The sequence below is a fragment of the Lynx rufus genome, unplaced genomic scaffold (assembly GCF_022079265.1).
Source record: "Lynx rufus isolate CCGP_SWC_20201006 ecotype Redwood Valley unplaced genomic scaffold, mLynRuf1.p SCAF_20, whole genome shotgun sequence".
Lineage (NCBI taxonomy): Eukaryota > Metazoa > Chordata > Mammalia > Carnivora > Felidae > Lynx > Lynx rufus.
The window spans coordinates 14,164,324-14,183,217 of NW_025814835.1; the positions used below are offsets into that span (position 1 = coordinate 14,164,324).

An 18,894-nucleotide genomic window follows, 5' to 3' on the forward strand; every position below is an offset into this window, starting at 1 on the left:
TCCCCCTGAAAGGAAACAACTATTTATTATCACTTAGCACCAAAAATTCGTTTTGCCTGTTAACTGACCCTCATATAAATACAGTCATACAGTAGGTGTCTTTTATATCTGAAGTCTTTGACTCAACATAGGCCACTCCCAGGTTTTAACAGAGGCACTCCTCAGAGTTGCTTCCTCAGCCCTCTCCTCACCCCATCCACTGCCGAGCACTATCACTCAATCCAAACACGTCAATGAATGCCTACAACAGATGCTCCCTGAGCTCTCTCCACACATACCTGAATGTCCTCAGGCACCTTAAGTTTAACACATCCAGATCTAATCAATCCACCAACTCCCCCCTCCCCCAAGCCAATTCCTGCTCCCGTGTTGTGCCTGTTGGGTGATGGGATTACAGTCAAACCAGAAACCTCCAAGTGATCCTGACACACAAACCCTGTCCATCTTATGCACACTATATCCCTGACATGGGATACAGTGACCCACTTCCTGACATGGAAGACATACTCAAATTAGTTCTGGAATGAATAATAAATCCTGTACTACTCCTTCTCCCCCAAAATATAATCATTCAATAAGACCCAAGAATTCTACATTCTAAGCAATTCCCATTCCGCAGTTCTTCGTCTGCACTGACCTAGTCCAGATCTTTCTCATCTAGCTCCCAGGGAGCCCCTTGGTCGCCCTACCAGGAATGCCCTATCCCATCCACTCCTATTGCTAGTCTACTCTTCCCAATATTCAAAATCCTCTCCACCCACCCAACTGCAGCAGACCAGGTTAGTTTCCTATTTGGTAACCACACCGTGCAAACCTCAAAAGTGACGTATTCTGTATTGCAGTTATTTCTTTCTCCCCTCCTAGGCTGAACTCCTTGAGGCAACACCATTCTTCCTTTGGATCTCCAGCTGGTCACACAGTGCGTTAAAATGTTTAGGAAAGGCCCAGCTAAGGCAGGATCCACGTTTCTAGTTGCTCCCTCTCCAATCCATCCTCCAGCTAGCTGCCAGTTAACGACCTAGAATACAAACCTAACTGTGTTACCCACACACACCCTTAAAGTGCTCAGTAGCTCCCACGGCTTATCAAGTCAAATCCTTAGCATGTGAGGCCGTTCATCATCTGGCCCCAACCTCCTTTTCAGTCTCACCTCCTACCACTTTAACCTCATCACCAAACACTTCACTACTGGACCTACGCACAGGGTGCCCTTTCATTCATGCTTTAGTTCCTGACACACCCTTGTCATGCAATGCTCATCCCCCATTCACAAAAGGAATCCTTCCCATGGAGCCTTTCCAAAGCATTCCACTTCCAGGGAGAGCTGTTTACAGGGTTTCTGTGTTCCCTTGGCCATATGTAAATGTCTTCATTAAGGTATTTCAAGTGTCATTACAATTGTTAATGTAATTTACACACACACACCCCATAAAGGAAAGTCTTACGTTCAAAAGGCATTCATCCTGAGAGCTTCATAAATTTAATATAAACATTCTTTTTAGACCTGTTCACTTTTGCCCACAGCCACAGCCAGCACTAGCATTTATTTTGATTGAATGTGAAAAAAAAAAAAAAAGAGTTATAAGAAAACCAAGTAAATAAATAATGTTTATATCACCTTCCTGAAAATTACTGCACATGCTGTAAGCAGCAGAAACCAAAGAAGTTCCACTGAACTCGGGGAGCTGGGTGGTGAGCCTGGTGCTTCAATCAGCTAAATGATGGCTTTAGTCACTCTCACATGTACTACCATTTCAAACTCATCCTCTGCAAAATCAGTCCTCATCTGGTAAATATTTGTAAATATTAACAGAAGACACACCTTCGTTCATTCTCACATCACCAACCCCTAACTCTAGCACGTGGTCCTTCAGCCTTACTGAACTAGTGATATGAACTACTGTCATGAATTGACACAATTCTCTCATCAAACTGCACACGCGACATCTTTGAGCTTCTTTCCCGAAACAGCCAATCAGCCACTGAGTCTGAGGATAACATCTTCGCACGACTCCTTTTCTCCCTCTGCTGCTCTCAGTATCTCTCTAAACCACACAAGCTCCCAATGACTTCCTTCCTGCAATACTAATCTCTCCCACTCCCAATTCATCCAATGCCAGCACTTTTTTTTTCTTTTTTTAGAGAGGGGAGTGGGGAGGAAGGGGGGGAAGGGGAGGGAGAGGGAGCAGTGAGAAACAGAGAATCCCAAGCAGAGGCTCCCCGCTCAGCAGAGAGCCCGACACCGGGCTCAAACCCACGACCCTGGGATCACGACCTGAGCTGAAATCAAGAGTCAGACACTCAACCAACCGAGCCACCCAGGTGCCCCCAATGCTAGCACTTCTTCGAGGTCTGAGGTGGGGCCTAAGATTCTGCATTTGTAACACACTCCTGGGAGATGCTGATGATGCCAGTCCATAGGTCGCAGCTCGAGGAGCAAAGCTTCACTCAACACGATCCTGGAATAAAGTACCTAGTAGGCAGTCCACAAGCACAGGCCAGATGACCATCAATCAGGAAAGTACAGATTTCCAGACTAGGTAAGAAACTGGACTAGATGCCGGGGTCCCTTCCAATGCTCCAATTCTATGCGCTCCCCCCTCAGATATCCATGCAGTTGTCACCCAGTTTAGACCCGTGAAGTCTGGCAAAGCTATAGGCTAGCAGGGATTTCTTCAATTATCACATCACTAGATTCTGACTCAGTAACTATTCACAGACACCTCTGGTTAAGTCTACTCCAATATCACAAATGTTTCTACAAGTATAAAGATACTGTACAAAGGGGTACGCATAGTTGTGCTTATGAGAGTACCTTAAAGACAAATGAACAACACTACTTTCCTTTATCCACGAGCATTATTTGAAGGTTGAGGCGACTGGCGTTAATCTGTCAGTTTCTTAGAACCAGGAAGGCTAGCAATCATTTTTGTTTTGTTGCTCAGTTGTGGGGAAGGGGTGGAGGTGGGAGACCTTACACGTATCTCCAAAAGCAGGAAGCAATGACAGGTCCCAATTCTCTATTAGAAGCTGCACACCAGTTCAGGGTAGAAAACAAGCATTCTGACTGTACTAACTACAAGACAACCCCTACTTCTGGAAATGGACTTTTACGTGGTATCTTCAGAATGACATTATCCTCTGAAGTTCCAACATAATCTGTTTACAGAACTTTTGTCACCATGTATTAATAAGACAATACCAGTCAGACTGTGGTTAAAAACACTAAGTCCCTCTTACTGCTTTGGTTACAGAGCAAGGGATTTTGAGCACCTGCTTTATAATCACAAGGACCAGTAACTATTCTCCTTCTGATTACACTGATGGTAACGTAATGGTTCTGTTAATATCCCCCATAAAATCAGCTTGTCAGGTGTTGATATTACTCCAAAGAGGTAACTGAAGTCTCTGTAAACCTGTGTCACAGAGGGCAAAAAAGTGCTAATGACAGTGGAAAATACACATTGGCAGGTGATTAACCTCGATGTTGATGAGTATGAATTAGTATTTTCATTTGAATTAGAAACATGACTTATTTTAGACAGGATCTGAATAACTTTTTTTTTTTTTTTTTTTTTTTTAACCACGGTCTTCGTCATAATTTAAAAACAAAACAGGTGCGCCTGGGTGGCTCTGTCGGTTAAGCGTCCGACTTCAGCTCAGGTCATGATCTTGTGGTCTGTGAGCTGGAACCCCACGTCAGGCTCTGTGCTGACAGCTCAGAGGCTGGAGCCTGCTTCGGATTCTGTGTGTGTCTCTCCCTCTGCCTCCCCTGCTCACGCTCTGTCTCTCTCTGTCGCAAAAATAAATAAAACATTAAAAAAAATTTTTTTCAATAAAAATAAAAACAAAACCAAAAGGCAACTGAAGACCTTTTTTCCAGTGATGCCATTCACATTACTACACGAGACAATATTCCACAGAGACATTTATTTCCCTTCTATTTAAAACAAAATTTATAACGGGCCGTTAGTAAAGACTTAACTTGCCATATGCATAGTACAAGCTTTCCAGCCATGGATTCAAGAGCTAATATGTTGCTTTTGCTTACATGAACATTTCAGAACTGTGTTTCCTCCTAGTCCACACAAGAAGTCTTTAAAAAAGTTCCTTCATCAGTGGAGACTGAGCACAGTGAAAAATAACATTCTCAGATTATGACCAACTCATCATCGTCCAAATTTTACATTAATGCAGTCTACTATGTGTCACTAAAGTAAAAGAAAGTAACTGCCTCTGGGGGCACCTGGCTGGCTCAGTTGGTAGAATATGCGATTCTTAATCTCAGGGTCGTGAGTTCAAGCCTCACGTTGGGTGTGGAACCTAGTTAAATAAATAAACAAACAAACAAACAAATAAATAAATAAATAAATTTTAAAGAATGAAAATTAAAAAGAAAAAACCGACTCCAAAAGATAATCACATTTCCCATAATTCCAATAAATCTGAGGAAAGCAAAACCCTCACAGGCCTTAAAATAAGAAATAAGAGAATGTCTTTCAAATGTACTGCAGGACCCCCTGCACCAGGCTTCAGGGCAACATCAAGTATGTGCACATTTGCATTTCCTTTTCAGAAAAGCAAAATTCATATTTGCTTAACCCAGAATTTATATCCTCACAAACTCTGATACCAAATGGAGCCCAAATAATTCAAGTGGATAAAAAGGCCCAGATGCCTAGATGGAAAGGTACTTAGTAAATCTTAGAGGATAAACTCAGTCTGACTGGACTTTGAACTAGTAATTTATGGCTGCTCCTCAAACAATTCAGGATCCCAGAATTAAGACAACAGCCTGGTCCTTCGGGTCCTTCAAGACTTGGCTCAAGTGCCCTCTGGGGCCTCACACAGTGGAGTCAGGAGCCTTCCTCGTTCACTGCTACGACAGTCATCTGGGAACACTGCCTCCACCAGAACGCTTTTCACCTTTGTGTGGAAATGCTGGCGGGCTTGCTGTTTCCAGAAACATCCTCTCAAGATGGAAAGCATGTCAAGGGATCCTAGAAAATTCAAATCAGTCATCTTTGATTCCAAAGCACCTCTGACCTGGTAGATAATTACTGGATGGGTGGATGGACGGATGGACGGGTGAAAAGTGTATGGTCTGCCACTGTCACTGAGCACCAGGGTCCCCCATCTTCCTTAATGGGCCCTAATTAAGTCTAATTAACGTTTGTGGCAATTCACCGTTGCTAAAAATAGAACCACACTATATTTGTGTAGCTTATCACAGTTTACAAAGCACCTCCACATGTATCACCAAATCTGAACCTCACAAAGTTCTCTGAGACTGAGTTATTTTATCACTTTTCTCCTCCTCTTTCTCTAATGAGGCTTGAGGAGGTTAAGGGGCTCATTACTGGTTTCCCATCAAGTAAAGAAGCCCACAGCCAAACCCAGGTGGCTAGTCCCCAGTCAGCACTCCTCCCACCCAAGACTAGGGCTCGGTTCATAACAGCCGGTACCGCTGTGCCAGGCACTTTCACAGATTTCAGTTGATCTGCTCAACAACCTCATGGGACACGAAGGTATTGCCTCTTTCAACAGAGAAGGAAAGAAGCCAATGGAGCCCTAGGGGCAGCAGCAGATGCAGAACCCAAGTCCAGCCTTAACTATTTCAAAATCCGCGCTTCCTAAACAATGATATGCTCAAGCAGGCCCCAGAAGGTTATCAGGGACAAGTTGTCCACATTCAGCAAAACAAGGTGGGTACTAAGGAGTTGATTCCGGGGTCAGATGCCTGGACTTGAATATTGCCTGTGCTTTACTCACTGTACAAATCCAGACAAGTTACTAAACAGCTCTGTGACTCAGTTCCTCTATCTGTAATACTGAAGTAATAACACGGTCTACCTCGTAGGGTTGTTATGACAATTAAATTAGCTAATATATACAAAGGACTTAAAACACTGCCTAGTATGTAGTAAGGATATAAACGTTTCCTAAATAACAAAATATTATTCAATTTTGTGAACATTATATATAGTAGGATACAGTTATGCTGAGGAAGTTTAATTCTTTGCACTTGTTTCTTCAAATTAAAAAAAAATGCCATCCGGTTTGTCATTGTGGAAGAAATGTTACTTGTAAACACCTAAATAAGTTTGGCAACGGCATCATTATTTCAGTTAGTATTTTAGGGCAATGGGTCTGGAGATTTTCTCCTTAAATACTCATGGATTCAAGTCCGGAATCCACTCCAGCTAAGACAATTTTGAACTTGGGTAATACAGCTAAAAGCCTACAGAGAAGAATCTCACCTCTCCAACAAAGAGGGTCTGATAAGGCCACGAAATGCAACGGTAGTACAATTTTTGTCTTGTGGTCCCATGACTAAGAACTGGTCACTAGAGCATGAGAGCCTGCTCAGGTGGTAGATGTTCCAACTTGATTTGTCTAGGTTTGACATTTAGGACCCACTAAAACTATTTCATCTTTCCAGGGACTTCATTTACCTATAGCACTAACGTGCCAGGACTGCCATCAGGACACTGGTCCCGTTACACCATTTTCAGCTCAGAGTTATTTGACATTATGTCCTTGTCATCTCAATTCATGGCCACCGACAGAAACCCCTTCTCAGTCCAACTCAGGAAAACCTCAAAGCACCACTGGCAGAGCTGTTACTGATTTTGATAAACATGCTGGTCTTCCTTTTTCTATATTCAAAAGATAAATCCTATGTGCTCCACAGTGACCTTCAGAGTAGTCCCCAGAAGTTATTCAGAAGGAAAAAAAAAAAAAAAAAAAGAATCTCTTCAGCATAAATAAGCAGCTGATGCTCCCTAATGCAATGTGTATATTGCAATATATATAATGTATACTGTACAAATACTTACACACACATTTGTAGACACACATATATACATGTGTATCTATACATGTGTCTATACATCAGCATTTTATATTCCAGCTGACCCCACTCCCATCCCAGCTACTTCAGGATGACAAAGTATCCACAGGAAAAGAGAATCCTGACAGATCCATATTCCAGAAGCACATTGAGTCCTGGAAGTAATGGTCACAATCTGCTACTGGGAAATTAGGGAGTAAAAAAGAAATGTAGTGGAAATCAGATAAGCATCCTTCTCTTTCTCCCTATTTTCTTCAACAAATTCAAAATAGCTTCTAAACCTAAACTGTCCTATATCATAGATTCTAATCTCAGTTAAAAGACAAAACTGAGGAAAAGTGGCATTTAAATCAGTGAAGAAATAACTCAACTATTCAATAAAAAGTATTGACACAATTTCTTCCCTACTTCCTATCTTTCTTAAACAGATTAAAATTTTCAGCAGAGAAAATAGAACTGTAAGATACCACAGGAAAATACAGGAAATTTCATTTTTTAATCCTAGGATAGGGAGTCTTTTTAAGCATGACACAGAACCCGAAATATCTAGAGGAAAAGACTGACATAAAAGTGTAACGGATAAAGAAAATATTAGTGACTTACAAAATAAAGCTAGTTTCCCTAAATATACCCCCCAAAACCAACCTATAGACCAGTAGGAAAAAGGCAAATATCAAACAAAAAGTGAGCAAAGGGATATAAATAAGCCATTCACAACATAAATACGTTACAATTAAGATGTGAAAAAAGTGATCCACGTAATTAAGAATGGCAAATTTTTTCAAATCAAGATTTTTTTCTCCCAAGTGTATTTACCCCACCCACCTACCCCTCCCTCCCGTCAGTAAATATGACTACCACCTCCCATGAACATCCTGCTTCAACATTCAATGCAGAACGCATGTGTGGGGCATGTATAAGAGAATGAGTGTCCTTCAATTACAGAATTTACTTCCTCCCATAAGGAGAGATCGTTAGTACATAAAACTGAATGTCAGCTGCCCCCGGCCATACCACCTCTCCAAGAGACCATCAAGAGAAATTTCTCCTGTTTCAGCATCTGGAGTACATATTCTACATGTCAGATGCAATGTATTTTTACCCTTTTGTACTTCTGCACTTTAAAAAGTTCCCTTCCTCATATTAAAAATGAACAGTCATCTTTGAGGAATTAATTGACTCAGTAGATTAACTTCCCTATAAGGAAAGCTAAAACTTTTGCTTAAGGTAAATGCTTAAATTAAAATAGAGCCTAATATAGAAGGAAATCTTTCTCATACCCCTAAAAATATTCACAAACTGTCTTTTTGCTAACAGGAGCAGGAATTTCTTTCTCTGTTCTTCTCCCTCTCCCCCTCTTTTAGGGAGAGAAAGGAGATATTCAAAACAGGAGATTTCTTGATAAAGACTTCCAAAACCAACAAACGACAAAAGCCCAAAGATTACTGAAGTCAGTTGTTTTGGTTTTTTTTATATGAGACAAAAGTAGAACTGAGTATGTGTACCTGAATAAGCTATGCTCTTTTCATTGTGAGAAGACATCTTTAAAAATTTTGTTGAAAGAAAGAATATAACGAACACTGAATCTTTCCAATGAACATATTTAAATGAGAATTTTTCTTCAACATCTCTTTTTAAAATTTTTCCCAAATATTTTTTAAAAGTCAATGATTTCTTTTTACAGTTCCATTCTAACAATTTCAATTTCAAAGTACTAGACAAATCACCATTGGTTTTCTGATTTTCTAGTACTGGAAGTCCTCTCAGCCAACCATCTGTCAACTTTAAAGTTCTATCATTAAATCCCCCAAAGGGTAACATTCTAATTTCCCTCTAAGCAATTAAGATATCCAACAGCTCCATTAAAAGCCCCCCACCCTTATGTCTGTCAAAGTGATGGGCAACCTCTCAAAAGCACTGATGACAATGAAATGAAACCAGAAACACCTTGAAGTCACAGAAAAACCACCAAATGTGGTAAGTACACTCCATTTTTCTTAACTTTCATTTTGAATACTAAATATAAGGAGGATCCAAAGATCATAAATTCGTAAGCAGGCAGTGCGGTGAGAAAAAGAACAATGGACAGATAATCCAAATCATGAGTGCTATTCCTAATTCTGAGAATGACTTACTTGATCAATGATCTTGGACCAGACACTTAACCTCTACGGACTTGTTTAGGATCTCTGTGGGATCCTAAAGTCTATCATCTAATCAAAATAACAACACAAAAATTCCATTTTCTTTAAGTGCTTTTTCTCCTGAGACTCTAGGCACAAGGAGACAGGCACACACCTCAGCAAAAATTAAAGCTAACAATCCGTAAGTTTTGTACATCTGAATACCTCAAATACAGAGTTATCGTTACAGTAAACTTGATAAGCTGAATTATGATTATTATTGCTTTATATGCCAACTTAAGAAAAAACTCTAGGGGTGCCTGAGTGGCTCAGTCACTTAAGCATCCAACTTCAGCTTAGGTCATGAGCTCTCCATCTGTGGGTGCTGGGCGCTGACAGCTCGGAGCCCGGATGGAGCCTGCTTCGGAGTCTGTGTCTGCCTCTGCCCCTCCCCCACTCGTGCTCTGTCTCTGTCTCTCTCTCTCTCTCTCTCTCAAAAATAAAACATTAAAACAACAACAACAACAACTCTAACTTTTAAAAGGATGCATTTCTTTAAATCATCTCCAGCATGCTGAGGTCTAGGTTGGGAGGTAAGGCTGACGGGGAGAGAGAATGAACCAAACATTACCTATGCGGTCATTTGTCCGAATCTACACCAAAAAGGCGGTCTACTTTGGCTGTCAACCTCAGGCTATCTTGCGTACATGAGGTCCAAGTCGATTCCTTTCTCCCTGACAAAATGCAGGAGATTTGACTCTTTTAAGCCCATGGGCAGGTCTTATAAAACAAAACAACTACAACTTTTAGCCTTCCTAATGGGAAGAAAAGGTTCTCGAATGGAGCCCCAGTATGTTAAGAGTTGAAAAAGATCTTACGCTTACTCCACTCCAACCTCATCATCAGGAAAGCAACACCCAGGATAGGTTAATAAAATGAATACCCAAAGTCAGACCAACTTTCAGACTAATTTCCTTAAACTATACACCTTCTTTTCTCAGAGTGTGAGATAAAACCATATAATTTTTTCCCAAAAGTTATTTTTGAAAAACAAACAAACAAGGATACTTTCACCCGACCCCAGGACACATCAGCCAAACTCAAGAACCATAATGTAGCACCCATTCAGGACGAAGACACCACCATACAAGCTCTCAAGATATAAGAATGGGAAAAAGACAGAACTCCTAAGGAATGTATTTCTCATCATTGACAAAATAAAAAACCAAACTGGTTCTGTGCATAAAATTTCATTCTTTGGACTACGTGTCAGGAGTGAACGGACTGTAAAAATCAAAGTAATTCTTGAATAGGCAATGAAAACAAGTACAGATCATACTATCACTATATTCAAAAACATGCCTCATATTTGAAAAGAAAGCCCAAATATTCTAACATGTTGTTAACGGAGGGTATATGAAAAGATTCATTCTCTACTTTTTACCAAATGTATGAGTCGGTAGGAATAGCAAAAAATACAAAACTCTTCCTGCTTGAAAAGAATGCAGGGGAAAAAAAAACAAAGCTAAAAAGAAAAATCAACCAATTCAAATCATCTCAAACCTCAAAGTTCTACAAGACTTTTCACTCCTTATTTAAATGGTCTAAAGCAAAATTATTTCAAATTGTGCTCAGTCTTCAACTGAATGCTTTCATATAACTGGAAATGACACTAATTTCATTTGGGAAAGTATATGCCAAAAGTTCTGAATTTTGGGGTTTTTTTGCCAAAATACTGATATTTACAAACTTACAAAATGTGTACAACCTACAAACAGACTTTTCCACTCCTTTTCTAATAGCACCTCGAGTCCCAAACTCAGAAGCTCCCGGACTTGTACCCGAACAAGATACTTTATCTTTAAACACATTTTACAATGTATTAAGGCAATCTCAAATGTAAAAATACAACAGGGAAACAACTGCTTCAGCAAGAACCTGGCTTTCTTGGAAGGTTATGCTTTGTTTCATTAAACATACTAAAAGGTACACCAGGCGTATGTTACACACGAGGTATACAACAAAACCATTCTACCTCCAAATCAAAGTGTAATAACACTTCAGTAATCCCATAACTGTCATCATGTTGGATTCTAAAGTGCGGTATCACTCAACCTAGAAGAGTTGCTATTTCATAGTTAGCCAAATATCCTAACGTTTTTTAATCCAAATATCACTAAAATCTATTCTTTCCAGATCTCTGAGCTTCAAATTTATCAAAATTTCCCAAAGCCTAGAGTTGAAGTCTCCTACAAATCAAAACACAACCAGTCACCACAGACTTAGGTTGTAAATACCTAATATGTCTAAAGAATCCACATGGTCAAATTTTTTGTTTTAATTATACTATCTTTAGAAAACCAAAGGTAAGTATAAAAAAGGGTTTGCCCCAGAAGCACAGGGACAGGAGGCCAGATTCAAAGGCCCTCATTACCAGGGCTGCACCAGATGCCTGGGATTAAAGAGGTGGAGTGGGTTTTAGAAGGTGGGATTCTTTTTTTTTTTTTTTTTTAAAGGCTTCATTTTCCCAGACATTTTGGTAACTTCTCTTTTTCAAAATGTCAGGCATCTTTTTTAAAGGAAAAAGCTTTTCTCCTGAGCGGCTTCAAGATCTCCTGACTTTCACAGTACAACAATTAAACCCGTCTCCTGTCCAGATAAACTGAATTGTGTTCAACCCTGGCACGTAACAAAATCATTAAATCTAAGATGCCTCATTTGACAGATGTCTCATTAAGTTCATCTCAAAGTTGAGGTAAGAGATGCCTTTGAAAAGAAGGGGGAAAAAAAACACCTGTTAACTCTAAGAAAACTTGGGAGAGAGAACTGCTCTCTTAAAATCCACACAGAGCTTCACTCACGTGAAAGAGAAGATATTAATAGTATGTGGCACATCTAAAATCTGCTGCCATGGGAGAAATGCCTCCGCGTGTATGTGTGTTTAACGCATCCCTGGGGACCCAAACAGGACGGAAGGCTGAAGAATCAGGGCATGCACCACCAGCTGCTTAACAAAATTCCACAAATTCAATTCAACAAATGTTTAAACTAAAATGCCAAGTATTACACCAGGCTTGGATCATAAAGAATGTCAATGACTGTTATGTTACCAATAAATCAAACGCAGGACTCTTAAAAAAAAAAAAAAAAAAAAAGAGCAAGAAACCAAAACACTTTACACTTTAAAAAATAATGACCTTGAGGTAACCAATCATTTAAGGTGGTTGATTTAACAATCTTATAGCAACAAAAAGATACAACTTTTAACCCGGAAACCTTACAAACTAACTTACACACATCTCCTCTCCCTGCATTATTTCACCCAGCACAAAAGACACACATTTTAGAAGTTTCAGAAGCAACAATGAAATTCAGGGAGAAGAGCTTACTCTCTAGCTCTGTATAATGTATGAATGATAAAAATAATCATAACAATAGCATAGTAACACCAGAAAAGCACTATCACTAAAGTACCAGTAATTCTATTCTAAAAAGACTTAAGCAAACCTTTTATGATGTATATTTTCAATACTTTACAAGTAAGGCTATGTTTTAAAGGAACTGAATTGTCACACCTCCACCCTGAAAAGTTATCCACTTTTCAGATGAAGTGTTAATTTTCTAGACCCAATGAAGATTTACTGTTTAACAAATAAGGCATGGTCAGATAAAAAAAATAAAGTCATTAAGTAAACTTCATTTCCTAGCAACTTAAATGCAAGTATCATTGTTTGCAACCAGAATATTGACAACACTTTAGTATAGTACTCTTTCTGTATTGCGTATTAATTTGCCAGTCTTGGTACTCAGGGTGTTCAAAGGCAGCATGATAAAAAAATAAGACCATCAATATTTCATAAGGAATACCACTTTGGACTAGAGGATAAAATCACCTCATTACCAACAAAAATAGCATATTTTCTGCATGCTTCTAACCAACTGAAAAATTCAAGTGTAAATGAAATTCAGCATCGATTCATGGAAAGTGATATGAATTGCAAAACAGAATAGCCCAGCTCTCTATATACTCAGCTCTGCCAAGGACTGAAAAACTACAAGCAAGAGGCAAACCTCTCTGTGCACGTTTCTCTCTCTGAAAAGAGGATTGACATCGACTCCTCCCTAATAATGTTTTTGAAAGGACAAATAAGATAATTTATGTGAAAGCCCTTTAAAATTTGTGAAGATGATAAAACCCAACATATTAATAGATGTTCTCAAACCACAGTTACGAAGGAAAAGATAGCATGCAGTTTGTACCAAAAACAACAAATATAAAATGTAAATCTAAAACAACAAAATTAAAGTTAAACCCTTTGTTCTTAAAATTGAAAGGACTGTTCAAGCACACATTGGTGTCACATGTTCATAGCACGTTACTCAATACTGCTGTAATTATAGTAATAAGAGCCTGCTGGTCAATATTACAGCTTAATGCTGAACCACCCCTTCTCAGTTTCCATGCAGGAAACCATGTAAGGTTTGATCATTCCCAAAAGAGAAAAAGAGAAGAAATATGAGGGGCTAGGAGATTGTTCTCCTGAGCAATCCCAAAAGTCCCATAAAAACATCTTGTCCAAGATTTCACTAGGCACAGTGGGTGTGCTCTCCATTCTGCCAACACCCTTTCCCACTATTACAATTGGAACTGAAATAGCTAAACCACTAAATCTAAAAGGTGGCAGAACAGAGTCAAAAAAATATATAGTTTAACACTGCCCTTGGCCAGTCACTCAGACTCCCTGGGGAGTCCAAAACACAAAGCTCATTAATGTTTTGAAGTCCATAACTTACGTCAAGCCACATAAATTTTTAAACTTTTTAACCTAAAATTACTCTCTTCCAAGGAAAATTTAAGATAGTTAACTTTAAGAGGAAATTAAATGTTAACATACTTAAAATACTTAAGACCAGTAACTTCATATACAGCCACTTAAATTTTGTCATATTTTAAGTCAGCAGCTTAAAGAATGCTTGAAAGATACAATTTTCAAACTAAGTTTTCATTAACAACTCTGTAATTAGATAGCACCTTTCGTCCAACACCTTATACCTCATTAAAGACTTCCATTTTACTTTACCCAAATAAGTATTAAATATTCAAAGCAACTGCGAATGCCTTTCAAAGACTTTTAAGAATAACTTGAGTCAAGTTATAAATACTAAAATTCCATTGAAAGGTGACCTTCAAAAGAATGAAAGTTCTCGGTTGAACAAGAACTTCTCAAAAAAAAAAAAAAGTAGCTAACTAGATAACTAGATAGCAGATAATGAGTTCAATTTAAATACAGGACAGTATTCAAAATGCTTCAAAGGCAATTTCCTAATCTATCCTTAACTCCAACTACACACCTAAACAAAAAGACACACAGCAAGAAATTTAAAAGTCATACCTAGAATTATAAAAACAAATGTGGCATGCGACACCTTTATCTAAAATAAACTTTAATTCTCTTTTTCCTAAGGATTCTTAATACTACCAAAATGTAACACGTTCTCGTTGGGTGTCCTACTACATTCATTCGACTGCCAGGGTAATTTCTAGGAATCTCCTCCAGCGAGGCACAAACCCTCATTTGCCTGTGAAGTCCTGACGGTGTTCCCATAATAAGTAAGACCACCTTATAACAAGGCCCTTTTGTTCATCAATAACTAAGCTTCCTTGCAAAAGTTCAAGTACCATCAGCGCAATTTAGTTCTGTGGCAAATGCATATCAACAGAGACATTTTATGTATTGCCTTGGATTTAAAATAGGCTCAACTCTGTGTAAAAAACAAACAACCAGACACCTCTATAACAAGCATCTTGCTTCTGGGACACCTGTACACTGGCTTCACATTCAAGGACAGGTTGGATACCGCGTGTGACGCCCCCGTTTTATTAGCCATTTTGACAAGCACATACACAGAAGTATATATGTACTTATGTTGTGCACACAGAAATGAAGCAAGTTAAGAAACAACTGCTGCTTTTCATAAACAAAAAAGATCAAAATGCCCACACCAGAAATTTGGCTTAACCAGAAGGAAAATGTGTCACTTTTAGATTGATAAGCTTAAAAAAAAAACAAAAACCACTGTATATCAGTCACTTAGAATATTTTAGACACACTTGAAGAGGTAATTAAGGGAATCAAAGATTTAAATTTCATGACTAGGACGCCCAAAACCTTTCCCATAGACATTTATCATGATCAACACAAGGACAAGAAACGCAGAGCTTTTTATGTATAAAATGTTCAATACTGTTTATTCTACATATCCCCTCCTCTCTATATACTTCATTCCACGTAATTGGTTTGGTGATAAGGGCATTTATCATTCTCATGTTAGCATTCTCATTCCAAGTGTGATTACCATTTAATGCTTTTGTAAAAATAACAGTATCTTACAAAACACATGAGCTCCAGGAGATAAGGATGCACTTGCTGTTCCTACATTAAAAAAAAAAAAAAAAAATCACTGATTTTCTAGGCCATAAACTTTTAAAGCCATGTCTTTCAGTTGAGATGTTATCTTCAGATACCATAAATGCTATAACATCATGATATGGTTTTCTTTAGAAGACAAAAATCCATCAGAAATCCACTTGAGTTATATGAAAACTTCAGTGAAACTTAAAAAGACACCTCACCCGGAATGCTCCTGGTCTTGGATATTTCAGTGTGGGAGTAAAGATTTATTCATTGACTCAACTGCCACTAAGACACCAGTTGGACCAAAAAACATTAAATTAGAAAGAATGGGAACAGATTAATCAAGTTACAAATAGGATTACTTTTCCACCAGCACCTATACACTAGAATTGCAAAGCTGGGGAAGAGTTAAGTCTTCTAATTCTATTATGCTAACTTTATTTTAAATAAAATTTCTCATCACTAAGAACATAATTGGAAAGGAAGAGAAAGAAAACATGCAAAGATGCAAACAAATATAAACCTCAAATATAACACCCAGGATGTATAGCTCCCTAGTTTGGTATCTGCCAAGTCTTTCATCAAAAGAGAAACATTAGTCACCCCTAGTAAGAATTAGATCTAACACGTCAGTCGTATCTCCAAAAGCTGGAAAAAAATAAAGAGAAAAGTAAAAAAGTTTTAAGCTGGAACTGAAAAAAAAAAAAAAAAAGGAAAGAAAAAGAATCAATGAATGAGGAAGATTTTAGATCACATCTCAAGATATGGTAACCACTTCAAATATTATTGTGATCCCTGCGGCCACACAGTCATGGTCAGATCTAGCTAGAAAGGCTATAAGTCAGAAATGAGAAAAAGAAATGATACATCACTTTTGATGGGAGAATCAAACTTGCAGGTGAAACCGAAATAAAGCAAAAAAAAAGCTCTGGGGAAAAAGTCTCACGAAGAGGGGTCCTATCTGCCAGCGAGGACTAAGTGGGCAAATAAGCATGACAGCATGACAGCTGAACCGGATGACGAGAAAGGAGCTCCTGGGAGTCATGCGAGAATGGCAAACGGGGACAACTGCACAAAGAGTGACCTAGAGCATTTCTGTTGCTCAGGTCCCCCCCCACCCCGTCGGTATTGTGTGCACGAGACCGTTTACCTGCAATCCCAAACCGCCTCCAACCCAACGTGCCCAGGAGGGGAGGCCTGAAGGAAGCGCCCTCCCTGTTAACATGAAGTCCTATCGCCGTTCTCACAAGTACCTGCCACTTGTACTTCCTGGTGGCTGTGCCACCTTTTCCACATCGCTTCCCAACCTCTGAGCCCTCAAGACTGACGGCAAGTCTCGGGTATTAAAACTGCTCGATATACTACTACACAGATGGTCCGTGAAAGCTGTAAAGAAGCAACAAAGACTCCCGAGGACCCGCGTTTACTCCTGGTTGGCACTCAACTCCTCGGGATCTGGAAGTGTTTACAGCCCGCACGTCAAAACACAGGTGATTCCCTTACCTGCATAGAAGCGGATGAGGCAGCCAATCTCCGAGTCCATGCCTTCCTCCTGCACCCTCCACAACTCCCCAAATCCCAGTTGGAAGAGGTAGTCATTTTGGATCTGCAATGGCTTCTCGTCCGCCTCCAGGCGCCGGGTGGTCTCTCCGTGGAGCTGCACGTACAGGGTGGGCGGCGGAGGCGCTTTCTCCGGGGCCGCCCCGTTCCCACCCGGGGTCGACTGGGGGCGGCCGAGGGCGGAGGCTGCAGCCGCCTTTTCCTCCCTCGGCCGGTCCCGGGCGGCCCCTCCCGGGCCATCGGCCGCCCTCGGCGCTTTCGGCTGCAGCGGAGGCGGAGAGGCCGTCGGGGAAGGCGGCCGGCCGCCCGCTCCGGGCCGGGCCGGCGCAGAGCGGCCGGGCAGGCGGGGCTGGCCCGGAGCCCCCGACGGGGCCGGATCAGCCTCGAGCTCCTCGGACGACGACGACGAGCCGCTGCCGCTGCTGTAGGGATCCAGCCGGTCGGACACGCTCTCGGCGCTGGGGCTCAGGCTGAAGCTCTCCGTGTCGGAGGTCGGGCCCGCGGCTGCGCCGTCCAGGGACTGCGGGGCGCCCGGCTCCCCCGGGCTGGAGTCAGACGGCGCGGGGCTGGCGCGGGAGGAACGGCGTGCCCACCCGCCCGGGCCGCCCCGCAGCTGCAGGTCCGCGGGAGGCGCGCGCGGCGGGCCCCCGACGGCAGCCAGCCCGCTCCTCCCCGGCGGCGGCCCAAAGTCCCGGGGTTCGGCAGGCGCGAGCCGGGGGCCGACGTCGGGGAGCCGCTCCGCGCCGGCCGCGGGTCCGGGCCCCTTGCCTAGCACCTTCACCACGCCGCCGCCTTTGTGGCCCACCTGCAGCAGGCGGGCGGCCACCTCGCCGGCCGTGGTGTCCAGCGTGCAGAGCACCGGGCGCAGGTAGGTCGAGGCCAGGTGGCGGTCGAAGACATGCACGCAGCCCCGCTGGAGCTGGTGCCTCACCCAGTCCCGGTCCGACGGCTGCAGCTGCAGCATCTGCCGGTGCTTCAGGAGCAGCGTCTTCCTGTCCAGGCTCCGGGTGCACAGGGACGCCGAGGCCGAACAGGAGGCAGAGAGACCGGCGGCGCCGGGGCAGTGCGAGGCGGCAGCGGCCGCCGACGACGGCGACGAGGAGGACGACGAGGCGGCGGCGGCCGCGGACAGATTCCTCTTCAGCCGCCCTCTCCTCAGCAGGAGGGAGTTGGCGCCGCTGCCGGCCCCGGGCACCGGGGCAGCCCCGCCGGCGGTGGGCTGGGGCGCGCCGCGCCGCCGCCGGCGACCCGTGCCTCCCGCCCGGCCCGGCGGTGGCCCCGGCTGCGCCTCGCCGGGGGCCTCTTCCCGCGCCCCGCCGGTCGGGGCTGCCGAGGTCTGCGCGGGCTCCGGGCTCCGGCCGCCCCCGGCCGCTGCCGCCAGAGCCGCCAAAGCCGCCGCCGCCGCGGGAGCCGGAGCTCGGTCCTCCCTGCTGGTCTCTGGGAGTCGCTGCGCCGTAGCCGCGGCGGCGGGCTCCATTGCAGTGGGGCTTCGCGCTTCCCCCCCAGCTCCGGAGGCAGCGGGAGGAGAGGGAGGCGATGAGGCGAAGGTGGGAGACGGCGGCGCGGGGAGAAGGGAGAAGCCAATGGCGTTCCGCGCGGCCGTTCCAGGGGATTATGTGGCAATTCGGAGCATTCCGTCGGTGTCTCGGTGTTCCATTCCGCGCGCCCGCCCGCCTAGCCGCCACCGCCCCCCCACACACGCCCTCCCCGCCCGGGTCGCGGGCTCTGGAGCGCAGGCCCCGCCCGCTCCCCCCACTTTGCCGGGGCGAACCAGCCGCGTAGCTGGGCTCATTGAATATTAATCACGCGCCGGGAGCGGGAAGGCGGGCGGCGGGCAGGGCGGGAGCTCCACGAGGGCCTCATGAATATGCATCATTAGCATGACGGCATTCCTGGGAGAAGTGGAGAGAGCTGGAGGACGGCGGAGAGGCGGGGCTTCAGG

General features: G+C 42.9%; 1 protein-coding gene across 1 annotated transcript in view; it reads right to left on the bottom strand.

Moving 5' to 3' along the window:
- The window catches only part of PHLPP1 (PH domain and leucine rich repeat protein phosphatase 1), a 214,199-nt gene extending 195,624 nt beyond the window's left edge, over positions 1-18,575 (bottom strand). Inside the window, exon 1 of the mRNA XM_047086312.1 lies at positions 16,896-18,575. Within this exon, the coding sequence (XP_046942268.1) occupies positions 16,896-18,429 (1,534 nt within the window). The 5' untranslated portion in view covers positions 18,430-18,575. The remainder of the gene's footprint in view (positions 1-16,895) is intronic.
- Positions 18,576-18,894: the final 319 nt, after the last annotated feature.